The 19,025-nt window shown below is 54.8% G+C and overlaps 1 protein-coding gene across 1 annotated transcript in view; it reads left to right on the forward strand.

Annotated features, from left to right (window-relative positions):
- CFAP65 (cilia and flagella associated protein 65) overlaps nucleotides 1–19,025 on the forward strand; it is a 31,017-nt gene that overhangs the window by 1,087 nt on the left and 10,905 nt on the right. Inside the window, exons 2-20 of the mRNA XM_081142512.1 lie at nucleotides 1,194–1,242; nucleotides 1,563–1,736; nucleotides 3,607–3,791; nucleotides 4,192–4,294; nucleotides 4,792–4,958; nucleotides 5,147–5,346; nucleotides 5,635–5,780; nucleotides 6,287–6,509; nucleotides 6,884–7,149; nucleotides 7,565–7,765; nucleotides 7,974–8,333; nucleotides 9,437–9,574; nucleotides 10,884–11,129; nucleotides 11,711–11,935; nucleotides 12,854–13,012; nucleotides 13,219–13,369; nucleotides 13,806–13,934; nucleotides 14,984–15,197; nucleotides 15,498–15,626. Coding sequence (XP_080998638.1) covers nucleotides 1,611–1,736; nucleotides 3,607–3,791; nucleotides 4,192–4,294; nucleotides 4,792–4,958; nucleotides 5,147–5,346; nucleotides 5,635–5,780; nucleotides 6,287–6,509; nucleotides 6,884–7,149; nucleotides 7,565–7,765; nucleotides 7,974–8,333; nucleotides 9,437–9,574; nucleotides 10,884–11,129; nucleotides 11,711–11,935; nucleotides 12,854–13,012; nucleotides 13,219–13,369; nucleotides 13,806–13,934; nucleotides 14,984–15,197; nucleotides 15,498–15,626 — 3,368 coding nt within the window. The 5' untranslated portion in view covers nucleotides 1,194–1,242; nucleotides 1,563–1,610. The remainder of the gene's footprint in view (nucleotides 1–1,193; nucleotides 1,243–1,562; nucleotides 1,737–3,606; nucleotides 3,792–4,191; nucleotides 4,295–4,791; nucleotides 4,959–5,146; nucleotides 5,347–5,634; nucleotides 5,781–6,286; nucleotides 6,510–6,883; nucleotides 7,150–7,564; nucleotides 7,766–7,973; nucleotides 8,334–9,436; nucleotides 9,575–10,883; nucleotides 11,130–11,710; nucleotides 11,936–12,853; nucleotides 13,013–13,218; nucleotides 13,370–13,805; nucleotides 13,935–14,983; nucleotides 15,198–15,497; nucleotides 15,627–19,025) is intronic.

A 19,025-nucleotide genomic window follows, 5' to 3' on the forward strand; every position in this document is an offset into this window, starting at 1 on the left:
CTCTGTCTCCTCAGCTTGCATTTCTTTGATTCCATTTGAACGTACACTTCACAATTGAAGGTAGGGGCCTTGCCTTTCTTGTCCTGTGCCTAACAGGCATGCAGTAAATGCTTTGTGAGAGAATGAATGAATGAATCTAGGATAATCTCCTCCAGAGGGTTTGCAGAAGTTGCCAATTAGGAAAAACTGAATGAACAGATTTTTTCCTCTGGATGAATGGTTGGGAGGGGATGGGAAAGTGTCTGATGGAAGTGTGTAAATTTTTAAAGGTTGACCATAAAATTGTTTACGAAAGCATAATACGTTATAATAAGGAACTGATCCCCAAACCTGAAGAGAGATAATTTTAGGCCAAATAAAAGGCAATTCACATCTAATCATAAACTGTTTTAAGAATTAAAGTCCAGCCCAGCTGGGTGTGGCTCAGCGGTTGAGCATCGACCTAGGATCCAAGCAGTCAGGGTTCGATTCCCTCTCAGGGCACATGCCCGGATTGCGGGCTGCAGCTGATCAATGACTCTTTCATTATTGATGTTTCTCTCTCTCCCTCTCCTTTCTTCCCTCTGAAATCAATAAAGATATATTTTTAAAAAAAAGAATTAAAGTCCATGTGAAGGCCTTACAACGCTGCCTGACACATGCTAAGTTCTCAGTAAATGTCAATATAAGTTTTTATTAATTTTGATATTGCCATTCAAAGAGGTGGGGAAGGATACTGAGTTGTCTGCAAAATATGCATATGTTCATAAAAGGTATTAGGTCGATGCTGTCCAATATGATAGCCACACCTGGGTGTGAGTGCTGAAGGAAGTCTGCTAAAAAAGAGGGGATTTGAGGAGATGGAGCCACAGCCAGTTTGGGACACTTCTGTGTTCCCCTAGAACAGGGCCAAGCATCCTTTTGAGCATTTGGTGAAAGCTGTGGATGCTCTCCGTGGAAAAGGTCACATGCCCATACATATAATACTTTGCATATAATTTGCCTATAACATTTGCATATGATTTTCAGCTGCAGCCCATCCACAGATCCCTCTGCTCTAACGGTTGATCCATTTGTCTTCAGCAGGAGTCATTGCTTTCAGGAGTGCTTGCTTGCTTAAAGCTGGGCTGCAGGCTGCGCACCGATAGAGGAAACGCAGGCAGCTGAGCGCCCTCGGGCCTCACGGGCCTCTTCGCTTCTTATTCCTCCCACAGGAAGCAGGCCACACTCCCAGGAAAGAGCGGAGAGTAAAAGCCAGGAAAGGTAATGCACCTGCTGCAGCAACTCCGCGTGTGGCCATGGAGGGCGGGGTCCTTTGCTGAATGGTGAGTTTCTAGGCTCTCAGACGAGCTCCTGGATCTCGTTCGGGCTCGTTCCTTGCGGTGCCACCTCACCTGTTGCCAGGGCTGGGAGCAGGCTCTCCTGCACCATGATGATGGCTGTGGCCAGCCTACTCCACCAGCCTCTCTCTTTCATGTCCCTCCTGTCTCTCCTCTGGTCTCTTACAAGCTCCAAACTGGCAGGAACATCTTGCTTATACTTAAGAGCGCTCCCCTTATACTTGTGTCCCGGTGCTCATCCAGGCAGCCCCAAGCCCCATCACAAGGACGAGGGACAGCCGGGACTGCATCATGACCTCCGCGTCATACCTGAGTACCAGCCTGGTGGCCATTCCGGCTACCGCTGAGAGCAGTGCTGCCGTGAGCGTCTGCACCAGCAGCAGCACCAACGCCCGCGTGAGCTCGCACCAAGGACAGGTGGGGCAGGGGGCAGCGGGGCTAGGGCGGGGGCGGGGAGGCAGGGGAGGGGGTAGGGATTTGGAAGGACCCGAATCTCCTGTCTAAAGCCCAGCGCTAGACCCTGAATAGGTGGAGCACCAAGCTGGCTGGCGTGGTGGTAGCACTGGGTGGCCTTGCAGGGAGGGCTCTAGGGGGATGTGAGTTAGAGGCTCAGACGCTAGCCTAGCCGGGAGCTCTTTTTCCCTCAGAAGGCTCTTCTTGTCTTCTTGTCATGATCCCTAGGACTCTGTGTTTGACCAATACATGGATGTTGATTACTTTTTGCAGCTCTTAGAGTTCTCTCTATGTGACAACTCGGAGTGGGGGCTGTTGTCTAAGGGTGTGACTGTGGGGTATGGCTTTGTATTTGGTGCAGCGTGTGTCTGTTTGTGGATTCTTATGTCCCCTTAGATGCGATAGTGGTTGCACTTGTCTCCCTGTGGACCCTGGGTCATCTCACACCTCCACCTGTGCCGTTCCAGGCCTGTTTGCCCTAAGACTCACTCCTTGCCCTTCCCTGCTCTGCTCTGAGCTGGCAGGAGATTGGAAAGAGGGAGGAGGGGAGAAACCAGGGTATTTATCTTCCTCCCTCTTTGCCTTTGGCAGTGTCTCCCATAGAAGTTGTATCTCCCTGTGACTCCAATCTGCACCAGACAGGCCCCTGGTCTCTGAGAATCCCACCACCTCCTTTAGCCTAGATGTGCTTGCAGCTTCTTGGTGTTGCTAACTTGGGTTACTTCCCTAGGTCTTCGTTGTGCATTAAATCCCTTTTTTTAAATACCCAGAGTGGCTTCTGTTTTCCTGGTTGGACTGGACCAACTGATATTTATAATAAATTACCCTTGCTCACCCATGTCACCTTTTCTCCCTGGGCAAATTGGGAAAGAAAATACTATATTAGCCAGCTGACACTTTCTGCAAATACTGGCACTGAGAGTGTCACCTCCAAGAGGGGAGGGATTTGTCACTCTTGTTCACTGTTGCTGTCCTGGCACCTAGCTCAGTGTCTGGCTTCTAATGGGTAGTCAACAAATATTTGTTGAACAGATGAGTATATCCTTATGCTATGTGACATTATAAAAGCAACCCTTGGTCAAAGATAAAGTAAAATGGCAACAAGTTGAGCCTTCAGAGAAATGGCTGTGGCAGGAAGAGGCACCTGGTTCATCTTTCTCCCACCTTGCCCCCCAGGCGGCTTCCCATCCCCCTCCCTCCTCGAACAGGGATCAGGGATCAGCCCATGAAAACATTTCCCATTACAGACGGGAAGCGTTGGCACAGGGCGCCTCTAGCATCATCAGGAGTAGCTCTTGGAGTGCCCCCAAAGGCAGGGCGTGGGGTGGAAGTTGGTTACAGGCAAATTGGCTCCTTCCTCTGCTCCACTAGCCAGTTGAGGGAGGAGAGGGAATGGTGGAGTATCACTGCGGTCTGGAAAATTGCCTGCAAATACAGTTCCAGCTAGGCGAGGCCTGTGTAGTGACGGGTAGGATGGGGAGGAAGAGGACGAGGAGGCAGCATCTGAGAGGGGTGGTAGCTAAGGGTGCACTGAGATAGAACAGGCCAGCTAGCACTGCTAAGTGTGCTGGATGGAATGGCCAGGCGAGGTGGCTCAGGGAGGGCTTTAGGGGCAGGGCCGCCAGGAACCTAGTTGGAAAACCATTCCAATGACCTTGGAAGAGGTAATATCTGATTCCAAGGTCTGCCTGCCCCCTACCTTCTCTCTCCAGATCATCCCCCAGGGCAGAGGTGTAACCAATTACTTTCTGGAGGTGGAGAGATCTTTGCTTATATTCTGGGTCTTTGAATCCTACCCTAATAATTTGTCCTTCTGTCTCTGCCAACTGGACAGCCAACCAGCTCCCTGGACATTCGGATGTGCTCCTCAAAGAAACAGGACAAAGTGAAGAAGAGGGTTGTCTGGGGCATCGAGGTGGCTGAGGAGCTGCTGTGGAAAGGCTGGGAGCTAGGGAAGGAGATCACCAAGAACCTGGTTCTGAAAAATCTATCCTTGAAAACCCAGAAGATGAAGTACAGGTATGAGGGGTCAGAGACCCAGCCCCTGAGCCCTCAAGCCCCCAAAGCAGGCACTCTTTAAAAAAAATTTTTTAATGACATATAAATTCAGAAGAGTATAAAATGTGCCATTTGAAGAATTCTTAAAAGTGGAACCCATGCGACTGGATAAAATAATGGAATAACAGTGTCCAAAGCTCACCTTCTCCCACTCTCTGTCTCTCCCCTTTTGGACGCCTTCCCTACCCAGAAAGGGCTACAACAAGAATCGTAAGACAAGGGAGGCAGGTGCTCCTGAGACAGAGCCCCCAGGTTTCCCCCTTTATGGTCTCAAGGACTCAAGCCCACTTGTCTTTCCAGGGTCTTCCATGATCACTCTGTTCTGACCCTGAAGTGCTTGTCTTCTGGTTCTCTCCTGCAGGCCCCCCAAGACCAAGTTCTTCTTCACGGTCATTCCTCAGCCCATCCTCCTGAGCCCGGGCATAACCCTTACGCTTCCCATCATCTTCAGGCCTCTGGAGGAGGTAAGGCCCACCATGGTGAGCAGAGGGCAGTGAGGGACACATGCACAGTGACCTTTGAACTGACAGAGCAACAAGGAGCACCCCCCCACACACACCATGAGCACAATCCTATCAACTGTAGCAAAACTCCAGCTTAGGAAGCCCTGGAGAAGCTCAGACCCTAAACTCATTAGACAGAGGGGGTTTCCAGTTAGATGTTGGCTGTGCTACTATATAGGTCATCAGAAAGCCCTAGATTCCTTGCCCTCTTCCTGCTCTCAAAATGTTCCCCCTAAATACTTTGTTCCCCACAAAAGAGGCCCCATATTTCTGAGACCAAGACAGTGGTAGAGCACAGGTATCTGACCCTCTCCTCAGAGACTGAGATGGAGGACCACAGCCTAGCCCCCACCTCGGTGGTTGTGTTGGGGGGATGGCCAAGGGCTGGGGTGGGATGTATGGTCCCTGAGTACCACCCAGGTCAGGGTCTGCCTCTTCCCCCCACCCCCACACTGCAGAAGGAGTACACGGACCAGCTGTGGTTTGAGAAAGCAGAGGGGACGTTCTGTGTGAACCTGAGGGCCACCCTGCCTTGCCACAATCTGATCTGCCCACCATCCCTGCAGTTGCCCATGTGTGCCGTGGGGGACACGGTTGAGGCCTGGTTCTGCCTGGACAATGTAGGGTGAGGGGAGGGGCTGAGCTCAGAGGTGGGGAGAGCAAGAACTGTGAAGAGGGCATCTGGGTGAAGAGACCGGGTGTCTGGTGGGGAAAGGGGGGGGGAGTGAATAGCGCTGCCCAGCGTCTCTCCCTTTTTAAAGCAGGGCAGTGAGCAGAATGAGCCCAGTGGCTCTGACTCGTTCCACCCTCCAGGGACCTGCCCACCTTCTTCACCTGGGAGTTCTCAAGCCCATTCCAGATGCTGCCCACCGTGGGGCTGCTGGAGCCAGGTCAGGCTTGCCGGGTCAAGGTGACCTTCCAGCCTCTTATGGCTGTCATCCATGAAGTTCATGCCACGTGCTGGTACGGGGAGGGCAGCAAGCAGAAGAGCAGCATCCAGCTGCAGGCCACAGGTGAGGCTCAGCCTCTCACCTGTCCCCAGGGCCCGCCTGCTGCACCTCCCTGGGCCTTACAGCCTCAGTGCGTCCCCCTACCCCACCCTCTGCCCTGGCCTAGCCCCATGGGACCTCAACCAGCTTCCTGCCCTCCCCCCAGCCCTGGTTTTGCCTTTTCTTTGCCTTCCTCGCTGTCATAAGCCAATGTTTCCCTGGGAACACCTTCCTTCTTCAAGGGGCTGTTCGGCTGGGGCCACAGAGGCCCTGGTGGATTTTTCCCCAAGTGCCACCCCATCTCTGCCATAGCCAAATGTGCCCAGCTGCTGGTGAACATAAAGCAGAAGCAACCAGAGGACCAGGATGTCGAGGGCTTCCAGAAAGTGCTGCACTTTGGCTCTGTAGCTGTGGGCTGCACTGCCGAGAGGCAAATCAGGCTGTATAATCCCTTGGTGGTATGCATCATGTGCATGGGGGGAGGGGGGGGGAGGCAGGACTTGGGACCACAGGGCTGGATGCTCCTGAAACCCATCCCCTGTACAGAATGTCGCCCTTTCTCTCTACACCTTTGGCTCCAAGCCTCACATAACCTGTGTCTATTGGTACACATATGTGTCAACAGGTATCCCGCTCTCCTCTCAGCTGGGAGCTGGGCTGGGCTATCCCCTGATTCTCCAGTTCAATCCCAAGAGCAGCCCCAGCACTTTCCTGACCCCAGGTCCACAGCTAGCCTTTATGGTACCTGTGGCGGGGGAAGTACACCTCTGGTCAGTCCCAGTACAGGGCACATGGCCTGGCCCTTTTCTTACTCCTGGTGGAGGTAGCGTTGCCATGCCTGAAGCTGACAACTAAGGCACAGGCTGGAAGCCAGCTGCCCTTACCCCCATGGCTAGGCACCTTGGTAATGACAGACTGCCCCACCCTGTGACCTGACCTCTCCTGTCCTCACATGGCCCCACAGGTGAGTGCCCCCTTCAGGATTGAAGTGTCCCTAGATATGCTGCCCAAAGACCAGGCCTTCTCATGCCCCACGGCCTATGGAGTCGTGCCCCCAGGAGAGAAGAAAGATGTGTCGGTATTTTTCCACCCCAAGACCTTGGACGTCAGAACTATGGACTACTTGTCTGTTTTGCCCTCTGGCTGTGTGTCTCCAACCCTGCTCAAAGTCGTTGGTTTCTGTAGAGGTACTGGCAACCCTAAGGTGCTGCACTTTTCTGGGGACAGGAGCAGCCCCTGCTTAGGATTGGGAAATGCTCCTCGCCTGCTAAGAGCCAGGTGTCTCCTTGCCCTTCAGCCTCAGTGTCTGCTGCCCCCTGGTGGGCTCAGTGAGGAATCAGTTGAAGAAACCTGGAGGTCAGGTGCCTGCCCTCACTCCTGGTGACCTGAAGGTCTGCTCAAGCTGCTGGGACTCCCAGTATTTCCAGCCTGGCCTTCCAGCTCCAGGCAGCACCACCTCCCATCAGCGGGACCCTTTCTGAAACACCCTTGGGGAGGCTGATACTCCAGCCCCACCCAGGTGGCAGAGCCCACTCACAGGGACCCCATGTCCTCTGCCCAGGTCCCGATGTGTCCCTGCAGCACTACTGCATCAATTTCAGCTGGATCAACCTTGGAAAGCACTCAGAGCAGCTCCTGTGGATTGAGAACAAATCAGACTGCACGGCCCACTTCCAGTTTGCCATTGACTGCCAGGAGAGCGTCTTCAGCATCAGGCCGACCTTTGGAACCCTGGCGGGCAAGGGCCGCATGACCCTGCTCTGTGCCTTCCAGCCCACTCACCCCATCATCTACTTTCGGCGGGTGGCCTGTCTCATCCACCACCAGGTGAGCTGTGGGGAAGGGGCTGAGGAGGGACCGATCTAAGGCCCAAAGATAAAGACAGTGCTTGCTCACCTCTGTATTCTGGAGCTTCTGAGGCTATCTGCTTGGATCATCTCCTTCAGGGCCTCAGCCCGGCTTTTGGAGCCCAGCGTGGCCGGAGACACACAAAGTTCACTCTGAACCACATGGGCGTGTCCACTCTATCCTGACTGCTCCAGGCCAGGGCCTTTTCTGCTGCTGTTGCTAGGGAGAGGGGGGATTGCACCTCACCCCACACAGCAGGGCCAAGAGCCTTAAAGTGAGCACCCCAATCCATACCCTGGGCAAGCTCATTCAAAAACTGTGCCCTGACCAACTGGTGCCTGGCCAAGGTAGTGAGAGGGGCCGAAATCTAGCCTCACATGGACAAATGTCACAGGACCCATTGTTCCTGGACCTGATCGGGACCTGCCACTCGGATACCACCAAGCCAGCCATCCTGAGGCCTCAGCACCTTACCTGGTACCGCACACACCTGGCGCGGGGCCTGACGCTCTACCCCCCTGACATCCTGGGCCTTATGCTGAGCGAGGAGAAGCTGGAGCGGGATAAGAACGGGGCCCTCATGATTCCCACGGAGGTGTGGTGGACCGCACGGGGCCCGGGGGCAGGCTATCCTCCCAGGTTCACGCCCCCTTCTCTAGCAATTCTTGGGCAGTCCTGTGCCCCCAGAGTGTGGTGGGGGTGACCTGTGCAGAGCTCTTGTAGCTTTTTGCAGGAAGAAGCATACAGATGAGGGGCGTGCAGGAGGAATGCAGCTGCCTCCACCCACCCACCTCTCCCACCAGGACCTGGAGGACGCGCCAGCCCCGCAGTACCCCTTCGTCCCCCCCATGGCTGAGTACTTCTTTGATGGCACCAGGGACTTGGCCATCTTCCCCCCGCCCGTCAGCATGGAGCCTCTCGAGGTGGATTTTGGTGCCTGCCCCGGAACTGAGGATCCCAACCCTGTCCCACTGTGCCTGGTGAACCACACCAAGGGCAAGATCACTGTGGTCTGGACACACAGGTCTAACTGCCCCTTCTGGGTGACCCCAGAAACCTGCGATGTGCCCCCGCTCAAGTCCACGGCCCTGCGCCTACACTTCCACCCGCCTCACCCAAACGGGCTCTACGCCGTGGAGCTGGAAGCCTTTGCTGTCTATAAGGTGTGTGCGGGCAGGTAGGCCGCGAAGGCGGGTTCTCTGGCCCCGAGCCTGAATGGCGGAATGGGGGGGGGGGCTTTTAGCACAGCTTTCCTTGGCCAGGAGACTCAGAACACAGGCTGGCCCCAGCCCAGCCTTGGTCTCAGGCGCCCAGCACTCCCTCCTCAGCTCCAGTCGGCCCTGCCCTTTCCCTCCCTCTCAGCGCTGCCTCCCCTGCTTGCTTTCCCAGTGGCCTGGGTGCTGGGGCCGAGAGAAGAGTTAAGCAGTGCAGTTAAGATTAGAGTCCCTTGCCACCATGTAACCTTAGGCAAGTCCCTTAATGTCCCTGAGCCCTGGTCTTTTCATCTATAAACTTGTGGCCATATCCAAACTTCCGAGAAGGCTTTTTAAAGCTGAGTCTTTAACGGCCTCCATTCTGATATCTTGGCAGTGGAATGTGGAGGTCCGTAGGAAGGAGGCTATGGACACCTGCCTTGGCTGAGGCTGAGTGCTTCAGAGTTTTAGGCTACTTGCCTAGCCCCGCACTGTCCTACACGGCAGCCACCAACCACAGGTGGCCACCAAGCACTTGGAATGTGGCCAGTCCAAGTTGAGATGTGCTGTAAGGCTAGAAGACACTCTGGATTTCAAAGACTTAGCATGAAATGAATGTAAAATATCTCGCAAATCACATATATCAGTTAGTTATATGCTGAAATAAGATTTTAGGCTTCTTGGGTTAAATAAAACATATAATTGAAATTAATTTCATGTGTTTCACTTTATTAATGTGGCTACTAGAACCTTTCAAATCACCTCTGTGGCTCGCATTTGTGGCCCTCATTCTATTTCTATTGACCAGCACTTACCTAGGCGCATTTCTCCAGGATGTCTTAGGGCTGGTATGAGGATTGAAGAGCGTTTGCGGAGTGCTCAGTGTGGGGAGCCAGGCGCACAGAGAGAGGGACTGTTATGACTTCTCTTCACTGTCTTCCCAGGGGGCCCCTCCCTCTGTACCCAATGTAGAAATCCTGCAGTGCAGGGGGGCCAGCTGGAGTGCTGCACAGGGTTGGACACAGGACTCTGAGCTTGTCCATGAATCCGCCCCTCCCCCTACCCCCTCTCAGGTCCTGCAGAGCTTCAGTAACATTGAGGAGGACTGCACCGTGTGCCCCTCCTGGTGTCTGACGCTCCGTGTGAGAGGCCATAGCTACAGTGCTGCCCTGGAGCACCACACCCCCCAGTATTCCCTGGATGCCCCCAAGGTGAGCATGGCTCCAGCAGCAGTGGGAGGTGAACAGGGGAGCTTCGCTTCTGCTGTGGCCTGGAGATCCCTGTCCCCTCTCTGATGGTCTGAGAAACACATCCCAACACCCTCCCTGGCTGCCCCAAAGTCCCTACCACCAACCCCTGGGGCTCTGGCCCATTTGAGGACTCCTAGGCCATAGCCCTGGAACTGGGGAGAGTCTGGGGCTTGGACAGCTGGTTGCTGCCTGTTCCATCTGAAATGTTCCCCCGTCCTCTCGCACTCAGGTTTAAAACTCTCCAGTTCCTTCATTTGTCTGTGTCCCATTTACTGAACATCTGTCAGGGGTAGGTCCACCACACCATGAGTCCCTGCTCCTGGGGACCACCCAGGCCTGCGTGGGTCACAGAGCCAGCCCCTTGGCTTAGCCCCTTCCTCGGGGAGTCATAATCCCCAGGCCTTTCCTGTCCAAGCAGCAGGATGACATAGGACTTGAAAGCACAAATCCTGGAGCCAGAGAGCCAGGTCACCAAGTTTCAATTCTGGTTTCTCCTTCAAGGCTGTTGCCGGTCTTTCCATACACCCTAACCACCCTCAAACTGCTGGCGAATGAGCTGGGGCTGCTGCTGCTCCTCCCACCAACTACACTTCCCGGAGCTCTCCCAGACTGCCTAGGGTTTCCTTGGCCAGTTCCTTCCAGCGGCGTGTGGCCTTTACTGCCACCCAGCACATTCTGGGCCTGTGTTGCTCCTGTGCTGCCTCACGCAGCGCACTTGTTGACCAGCTGGATGGGGCACCCTGGTCAGCAACCTTGGGCCTTGTCTTTTGTAGCCTACTCAGCTCTTAGCCTGGTGCTGACTACACCCTAGATGCTTAAGGAGTCTTTGGAAGCTGAGATTGCTGGGGATTTCACTTTCTCAAAGTGGGTTCCCCTCAGCTACCTACATCTAGAAGGAGCTGCTTACCCCAGAGCTTCTGGACCAGGATCTCTAAAAGCGGATTCTCCAAACAATGGATTGAGGGCACCCTAAAATGAAAGAGCTCCTCAACCTCGAGGATGGGTCTTGGAGGCCTGCCTTTCTTCAGCCCGGTTCCCATGGTCACTCTGTCTCCCTGTCCAGAGGCCTCTGAAGGACAGAATTTTTTGGTGCTAAGCTGTGGCCTCCCTCCATTCCCTGTTCCCAGGGCAATGATTGGGATGTGTGGAGGCATCTTGGATTTTCTTGGAGACAGCCTACCCAAGCCCACATGTAGTTCCCTGAGCGTGTGCTTCAGGGATGAGAAGGCATGGAGATCTGAGTGTGGGTCCCTCTTCTCTCGCACCCCAGCTATTTCCTGCAGTGTCTCCCAGCGAACCCTCCTACCGAAGCCTGCTCCTGACCAACCGAGGTTCCATGCTGCTGACCTTCAACCTGGCCCCCAAAAGCAGCTCAGACATCTCCCTGCTGCCCAGCTCGGGCCTCGTGGCCCCTGGAGCCCACCAGATCTTCCTCATCTGCACCTACCCCAAGGGCAACTCCTGGAAGCAGCACATTTTTTACTTGCAGTTCAATTTCTGCCCCCAGTATCTCAAGGTAGGAGTCAGGGGTAGCGGGGCTGGGTCCTTGGTAGTGAGCCCTAGTCTGGGGGGGGGTCCCTTTTCAAAGCCACATTTTGGGGTTGACCTCTAAAGCTCACTTAAAGTAGCCAATGTGCTGCTACTTCTCCAGAAAGTGGCATGGCTGGGAGACAACTTCCCTGCCATGTCTCTCACCCTCAGGGCCCTGCCTGCCCACCTCATGGGGTCTGGGACAAGAAAAGGGATTCAGAGGTCTCACAGGAAGGAGCGGGGGCAACACAGGACTCATGTCTGCAGGTGTTAGAGAGGTGTTTGCGACCAGGCCAGGGAAAGGGTCCAGGATGGTGGACCCATGTCTGGCCCTCGAAATGGTCTGTACATCGTCTGTCAGTCCCTGAGCTCTTTCCAAGAACCATCTCTTAGGTCATTCCCAGCTCACTCTGCCTTTCATAGAAGCTGCCCATGCCCAGGCTGGCAGAGGGCCCTTTGCTGCCCTCCCCAAGGGGGAAAAGCTGCCCGTCCATGGCTTCCTGCACATTCAGGAATCTAGGGCTGCGGGGTGAGGTCAGGGTACTGCCCGCCTTCCTCTGGCCCCAGGAGGTGACCATGCAGAGCCGGGAGGAGCCGCTGCAGCTGAAGATGGACACTTCCAAAAGCATCTACTTCAAGCCCACCCAGGTGGGCTCCTCCTCCACCAGCCTCTTCACCTTCCGCAACCCCTCGCGTCTACCCCTGGAGTTTGAATGGAGGGTCTCCCAGCAGTACAGGATGATGCTGGCTGTCCAGCCGGCCAGAGGGCTTATCCAACCCAACGAGAGCCTTGTGAGTTCCCTACCCCACTGCTCAGGGCCGGAGGGAAGGGTACCCGCCATCCTCACTCCCACCAGCATCTCTTACTCTGCCTATCAGGGACCAGGCTTACTATGTGTGCCTCCCACCCAATCCATAGTCACCTCCCCCAGTATTATGAGTAGGTGTGATCGTTACCATTATCATCACTTCCCATTAAAAAAAAAAAGAAAGAACTAAGACTTAGAGAAAAGAAATCCATTGACTAAGGTTATAAATTAGGAGATGCCGAGCTGGGGCTTGAACCAGGTTTCTGATGCCACTGCCCAGGGGTGAGTCCACCCTCCATCCATGGTTCCCAAAACTCTCAGATCACTGGGAGGTGGTTTGGGGCAGCTGGATTTGGGGCCAAATGGTGGCTATCATTAGGAGTGAGGAAGGAAACTCCAGAGTTCCCAGTGGCTGTCTGGAGTGAGGCACAGGCTGTGACCCAAACTAGCAGATCTCCATCCTGGTCTAGGGCCTTATAGACTGATTGGGGGGCCAAACAGGCCACAAACCACCAACACTTAGTAGGGGCAGTAATGGGCGAAGTTAGAGACACACAGACTCTGGAGTCAGCCTTCAGAGTTCACATCCAGCTCCCACCATGTGCCCTCGCCAGCTGTGTGACCTTCGGCAGGTTACCCCCATCCCTGAGTCTGCAGCTTCTCATCAGAAAATGAGGCACTAAAATAATACCACTTCCCTGGTGGGGACAAAGGATTGAGAGGCTTTGGGAAAAAAATATAAATACAATTTGTGTAAGGTAACCTGAAGTGCGCAAGGTAAACACTCAGAAAGGGTTACCATAGCTTGATATCCTGCAATGGGACCTCAGACAGCCAGGAGCCTAGGTGGGGAAGGGGGGGTCCCATAGACGCCACACAGGGAGAATCTCTGTGACCACAGACACTGACGTGGATCTTCAGCCCTCTGGAGGAGACCAAGTACCTGTTCCGAGTAGGGGTGTGGGTCTGGGAAGCCAACCTGCCCCTAAACACCAAGCCCTTCACCACCACCCCCTACATGATCCGGCTGGTAGGCGTGGGCATCACCAGCACCCTCTCTGTGAGTGGGAGAATCTGATGGGTTGGGGTGGGTGCTGGAGGCCAGGGCACCCCAGGGGACTTGACTTAGGGCAGGGGATGGGAACCCTTTGGCCTGCACCTCTGGACCTACCCTTCCTTGGGGATTCTCTAAGGCCAGGGGTGAAAAAGCCAGGGCCGTGGGCCTGGGGGAGCCCCTCACCCTGGCTGGCTGACTATGGCCCTCAGGCAAAGGAGAAGGAGCTGGACTTTGGGAATGTGGTGGTGAACAGCCAACAGTCCAGGATGCTGGTGCTCCTGAACGAAGGCAACTGCACCCTTGACTATCGCCTGTTCCTGGAGCAGTGCAGCCCTGAGGGTGTCAACACCAACCCCATCGGTACTGGGCCTGGGCTGGGCCTGGGGCCAGGGAAGCGGGCACTGGCTAAGACTGGTTAATCAGACCACGGTTTGTGGGCAGACAGAGCAGAGCTTAAAACATGGTGCTTCTACTTTCTAGATATGTGGCATTGGGTTGGTCCTCTCTGAGCCTCAGCTTCCTCATCTGTAAAATGGGGCTGCTGGCAGCGCCTACCTCACAGCTGCTAGGTGGAGCAAAGTGTTTAGCTGGTACCAATGACACAAAAACAGGTCCCCTCTATCTTGGTTTGGGAGGAGGAACTCTGCTCCCCACTTTCTGGCTCAGAGCCTACTCTGTAGTCAGTGCTCTGCCAGCCCCAGGGAGGACATCTGGAAAGATGCGAGAGATGCAGGGCCTCGCTCGTCAGCACTGAGGGCTTCTCTGCCCTTGACCCCACTGGGTCATCTTTGAGCAGCCCTTCAGCTGGACCGCACAGAGGGGAGCATGCCACCCCGGTCCCAGGACACCATCTGCCTGACCGCCTGTCCCAACCACCCGTCCCAGTACTCCTGGACCATCAGCTACTCTCTCCTCTCACACAGAGGTACCTGGGCCACCTGACATGGGGCCACCTGAAAGAAGTGGGGAGAGCTGTGTGAGCAGGGCCTGGGCGGGGGATGCGGAGGGTCCAGGCAGAGCTGGCGGGATGAGTATGAGTGTGCGAGGAGCCTTTGGATGGCTGGTGTGTGGGCCTGATACCAACCGCCTCTGTCTGTGTGGGTGTCTGTGTATGGGATGCCTGAGCTGTGGAGGGCGCCAAGGGAAGAGTTGGGAGCTGTGCTGAGTGACTGTGGGCTCTCAGACAAACCCTCAGCAGCCCTGGCCTCAGCTTCCTCCCCAGCGGAATGGGGTTCACAGCCCTCCCGGGGCCACGGGGCAGTGTCAGGGCAGCACAGAAGAGTGGCTCAGAGTGCGGACCCGAGCCAGGCTGCCCGGGGCTGGATCCTGACCCTGTACTTATTAGCTATATAATCTTAGCAGGTTGTTTAACCTCCCCATGCCTCAGTTTCCACATCTGTAGAATGGGGATAATAACCATGCACAGGCAAGAAAAAGGAAAGAAGGACTGATGCGGGTTACCACATAAAGAACCTTGAAAACATTAGGCCGAGTGAAAGAATCCAGTCACAGAAAGCCACGCAGTGTGCGATCCCATGGCTGTGAAACATCCGGAATGGGCAAACTGGTAGAAACAGAAAGTAGGCTAGGGGCTACAGGGGGCAAGGAGGATGGGGAGTGACAGCTACTTGGTACTGGGTTTCTTTTGGGGGTGACAAAAATGTTCTAAAATTAAGTAACGATGATGGTTGCACAACTGTGAATGTGGGAGAAAACACTGAATTGTATGCGTTAAAGGGTTAATTTTATGGCATATAAATTTTGTTCAATAAAGGTGTTAATAATATGGTGCACGTTAAATACAGTGGTGTGTGTGAAGCACTTAGGACTGTGCCTGGTGTGTGAGAGTGTCACACAAGGGCTGGCTGTTGTTGGAAATGTCCCACAGCCTGGTTGCCCAGGGCTCCTGCAGGCCCCACCCCAGGGGAGCCGGGAGGGGAGCCTGCTCCTCCCACCCACATCCCTTTCCCCCAGATAACAAGATTGGGGAGAAGCAGGAGCTGTGTCGCGTCTTCTTGGTGGCCGTGTTCCCCTTACTCTCCATCCTGAACATCTGCTCCATGGGCAGCGCTGAGGGCATCACCCGGAGACACCTGTGGCACCTCTTCTCCCTGGACTTGCTCAACAGTTACTTGGAGCGCGACCCCACCCCCCAGGAGCTCACCTACAAGGTGCCCACCCGGCACAGGTGAGCCAAGCCTGGGAGAGGGTCAGGGCCTGTCGGGGATGTTCTTGGAGCTTTCTGTCCACACCCTCAGCACCAGGCCCTGTGCAAGAAGTGGCTCCCTAGCTCCCCCCAAATTCTTACCCATCCCTGGAGGGACCTGGAAAAGGCAGGGATTGGCTGGACACCTGAAGTGCTAACCCACCCTGCCTGAGTCCCAGGGTCCCTAATTCCCACCTGTAGGGAGATGAGTGCCAGCCCCCTGGGAGGGCCCCAACCTGTTCCTACCCCTGCCTCTGAGCCCCATTTCTCTGCTCCACACAGCATAAGTCAGATCCCCCCTGTCTTCACCCCTCTGAAGCTCGACTTCAATTTTGGGGCAGCGCCAATAGAGGCCCCACCTTCTGTGGTGCTCCTGGTCCTGAAGAACACCGGAGTGGTGCCCCTGGACTGGTACAGCTGGCTTGGGGGATGGCTGGGAGGCAGGTGCTGGAGCCCTTCACTTGCAGCGGGTACCCCGGTGATGGGCTGCAGAGGCCAGGGTGGGACTGGGGTTGCCCAGCGGGACGCAGGACCTGTCACTGGCTGACATGTCAATAGGCTCAGAAGTGGTGGAATCACCAGCTGGAGACGGGCACCATCGTCTCAATATTTAATGAACGAGAAGCGTCCACTGAGTATCTGCTATGTGCCAGGCTCTGTGCTTTACAGGCCTTTGTTCTTCACACCTCGCCAACCGTGTGGAAAGTCCCCTTCTGCTGACTTTCACAAGTGGGAGGCTGAGGGCTCAGCAAAGCCAGGTTTGAAGCCAGATTTGTCCAACTCCAGAGCCCCTGCCTACACTGCTTAGTAGCAAAGCTTTGAACTGCTCTTGTGTACCAGGCACTGTGCTGGGCACTGGGGCACCCCCGACAGAGCCCTAGTCCAGTGGGGACGGGGCCTGCGTGGGTCTCACGGTGGGGTGGGGTCGGGGAGAAGGACAGGGATCTGCTGCCCCGATGTGTCAGGGAGGAAGGCGTGACTGAGTGGAACCGCGTGGGGCTGGCTGCGAGGCAGACTGCACTTCTCCAGTCACCTGGGGCCCAGGCCTGGAGACCTGAGCCCGCCACGCTTGGCCCTTCCTGTGCTTGGCTTTCCTCCCACCGGGCCCCGAGCTTGCGCCCAGTAAACATCCCGTTTCCATGCCAGGGCTTTTCTTGTTCTTCCTCCCTGTCTCTGCCACGCGCCTTGGTTTCCTAGTAAACTTCCTTTTGATGACTTCCAGCTTTCCCTGGCTAAACGGAGGTGAGAGAGAAGTGTCCCATCTGGGTCAGGCTGGCCAGAGAGAGCCAGGAGTCTAGCCTGGGTGTGGCAGTGGGTGGATGGGATGGAAAACATGCAGGCGGGGGCATCTGGGATCTCAGGAACCTTTCTGCCTGAGCAGAGAGAGTTAGGGGGTGGGAGCTGCATCATGGGGGTGGGGGGGTGATGGCTACCCCTTACTCTGGATTATCCTGCCCCTTCCTGTGGTAGGGGCTGCTGAGGAAGCTGGCTACTTAGGCGGCTCCTGCCTGACAAGGGCAGGGGCTATGAGTAGCTGAGGCCTCCAGCCCTGAGTGACTGGGGAAGCTTGGCAGGCAGGGCTGCTGGCCGATGGGGAAGGCCCAGGGCCCGCTTTAAGCTCCGGACCCACCATTCACTGGCTCTTTGAGTGGCCAGGAGCCAGGTTCTACTGGGCTCGGGGTGGGGGCAGGAAAAGTGGTGCTGGCCTGTGTCCTGGTGTGGAGCAGGGTATTTTGGTGGATTGTGTGTGCATGTGTGTTTGTGTAGGAGCAAGCCAGCTCACAGTCTCTGTGGAGAGGGTCCAGGTAGCTGGAAACCGAGGCAAGAGGAAAGCCAGGCAGAGTGCCTACCGAGCGGGGCCCATTCATCAGGAGAGCATTTGAGGTTCAGGAAGGCAGGCTGTGCTCCTTCCAGGATTCCAAGCACAGGGAACCTTCCTTGGATGGCTTGCCTCTCCCAGGTTTTTTGTGTGTTGTATTTCCTTTCCCTTCCTTAGAAGGCTATTTTTGAAAATTCTAGCTGGTCTCTGCTGAGCTTATAAAGAACAAACTGAAGGTTTTAGTCCTGCCAAGACCAGCAAGGAACGGGGAGTGTGGACTTGGCCTGGAGGCAGCGGCAGCAGGCAGGACAGATGGAGTGAGAACCCCAAGGATGCGCAGAGCGCGGGAAAACAGGGGAGTCGAGCCTTCCCTCTGACGCCTCTGCCCAGGGCCAGTGAGATGAGGGGCTTTGTATTTAAGGGGAGATTCCTTACAGGGGCCTGTTAACAGCAATTGTTCCCTCATGGGAACTCATTAAGTCATCGACTAAATCTTCACTGGGGCTTCCTAGGTGCAGGGTCCAGGCTGGCCCTCAGAATAGAAATGCAGCCAAGCCCAGGCCCTGCCCTCTAGGTGCTGAGGGCTCTCTGGACAGACAAGCCTACTGGTGCAGGGTGACGTGCGCTGTGAGAGATCTGTGGAGGCCACTTCACTCAGTTTTGGACATGGGGAGGGGGCACATCAGAAAGGCTTCCTGGAGAAAGCCACAACTAAGCTAGGCCTGCAGCCTTGGGAGAAGAGGCAGGGAGGCTATACAGAACCTTCCAACAGAGCACCTGGCCTGTGCGTGGGTGAGAGGAAAGGGCACAACGTGACTGAAGTGTTGATGGGGAGGGACGGGCGGGCCTCGGGTGCAGCTGGGGGATCCAGCAGGGCCGAGGTCTAGGCCTTAGAATCTTTGTCCTCCTGAGAGTTTGGACTTCTTCCCAAGGGCATCGATGGGATGACGGGCTGGGATGAAAGGCAAAGATACCATATACTTTCCTGTCACTATAGTCTGGGTTGTGGAGAGAGAAACAGATCAGCAGCCTGAGGCAGGGGGACATCACTCTGCACCAATAGGCTTGTCTGCCCAGAGAGCCCTCAGCACCTGGAGGGCAGGGCCTGGGCTTGGCTGCAGTCCCCAGATTGGGGGCCCACGCTAGAGGGTTGGCAGGGAAAAGGGGCTGGGGATTACTGAGAGGGAGACTGGGTGAGGACAGTGAGGGAAACAGAGGTGTTGAAACTATCCAAATGACCCCAAAATAGCAAGATCTCCACTGATCAATATCCCCAGATAAAATGACAAAAGCATTTTATTCACCTGTAACAAGTCAACCAATACCAGGTGATGGAAGAAAAGTAAGAACTTCCCCAGCTTCCCCTCCAAGTCCACCCTGCTGGGGTGACCAGAGCTTCCTCTCTCGGCACTTGTACAACATACAGACCCAGTGACAATTACAGGGCTATTTTGTTTCTCTTTCTTTCTTTCTTTTTTTTTTTTTACAGTAATGGCACAATACTTTATATATTATATTACTTTCTGCTCAGCATTATATCAATAACATTCCCTTTAGATAAATACAGATCAATACATAAATCTAACTCATTCTTTTTTTTTAAATTTTATTTTTGTTTAAAATATTACAGATGTCCCTTTTTCTCCCCAATGACCCATTCCACCGCGTCCCTTCCCCCTCCTCAGCCCCTCCCCCCACCATTGTCCATGTCCTTGGGTTGTGCATATAAATTCTTTGGTTACTCTCCCCCCCTCCACCCACCCGCCCTCCTCCATCCCTCTGACATTCGTCAGTCTCATCTATGCTTCCATGTCATTGAATCTATTCTGCTCATCAGTTTATTAAGTTCTTTAGATTCCACGTATAAGCGAGATCATGTGATGTTTGTCTTTCACTGCCTGGCTTATTTCACTTAGCATAATATTCTCCAGGTCCCTCCATACTGTCCCAAAGGGTATGAGATCCTTATTCTTTACAGCTGCTTAGTATCC

Source organism: Miniopterus schreibersii (genome assembly GCF_964146895.1).
Source record: "Miniopterus schreibersii genome assembly, chromosome: 7".
NCBI classification, from domain to species: domain Eukaryota; kingdom Metazoa; phylum Chordata; class Mammalia; order Chiroptera; family Miniopteridae; genus Miniopterus; species Miniopterus schreibersii.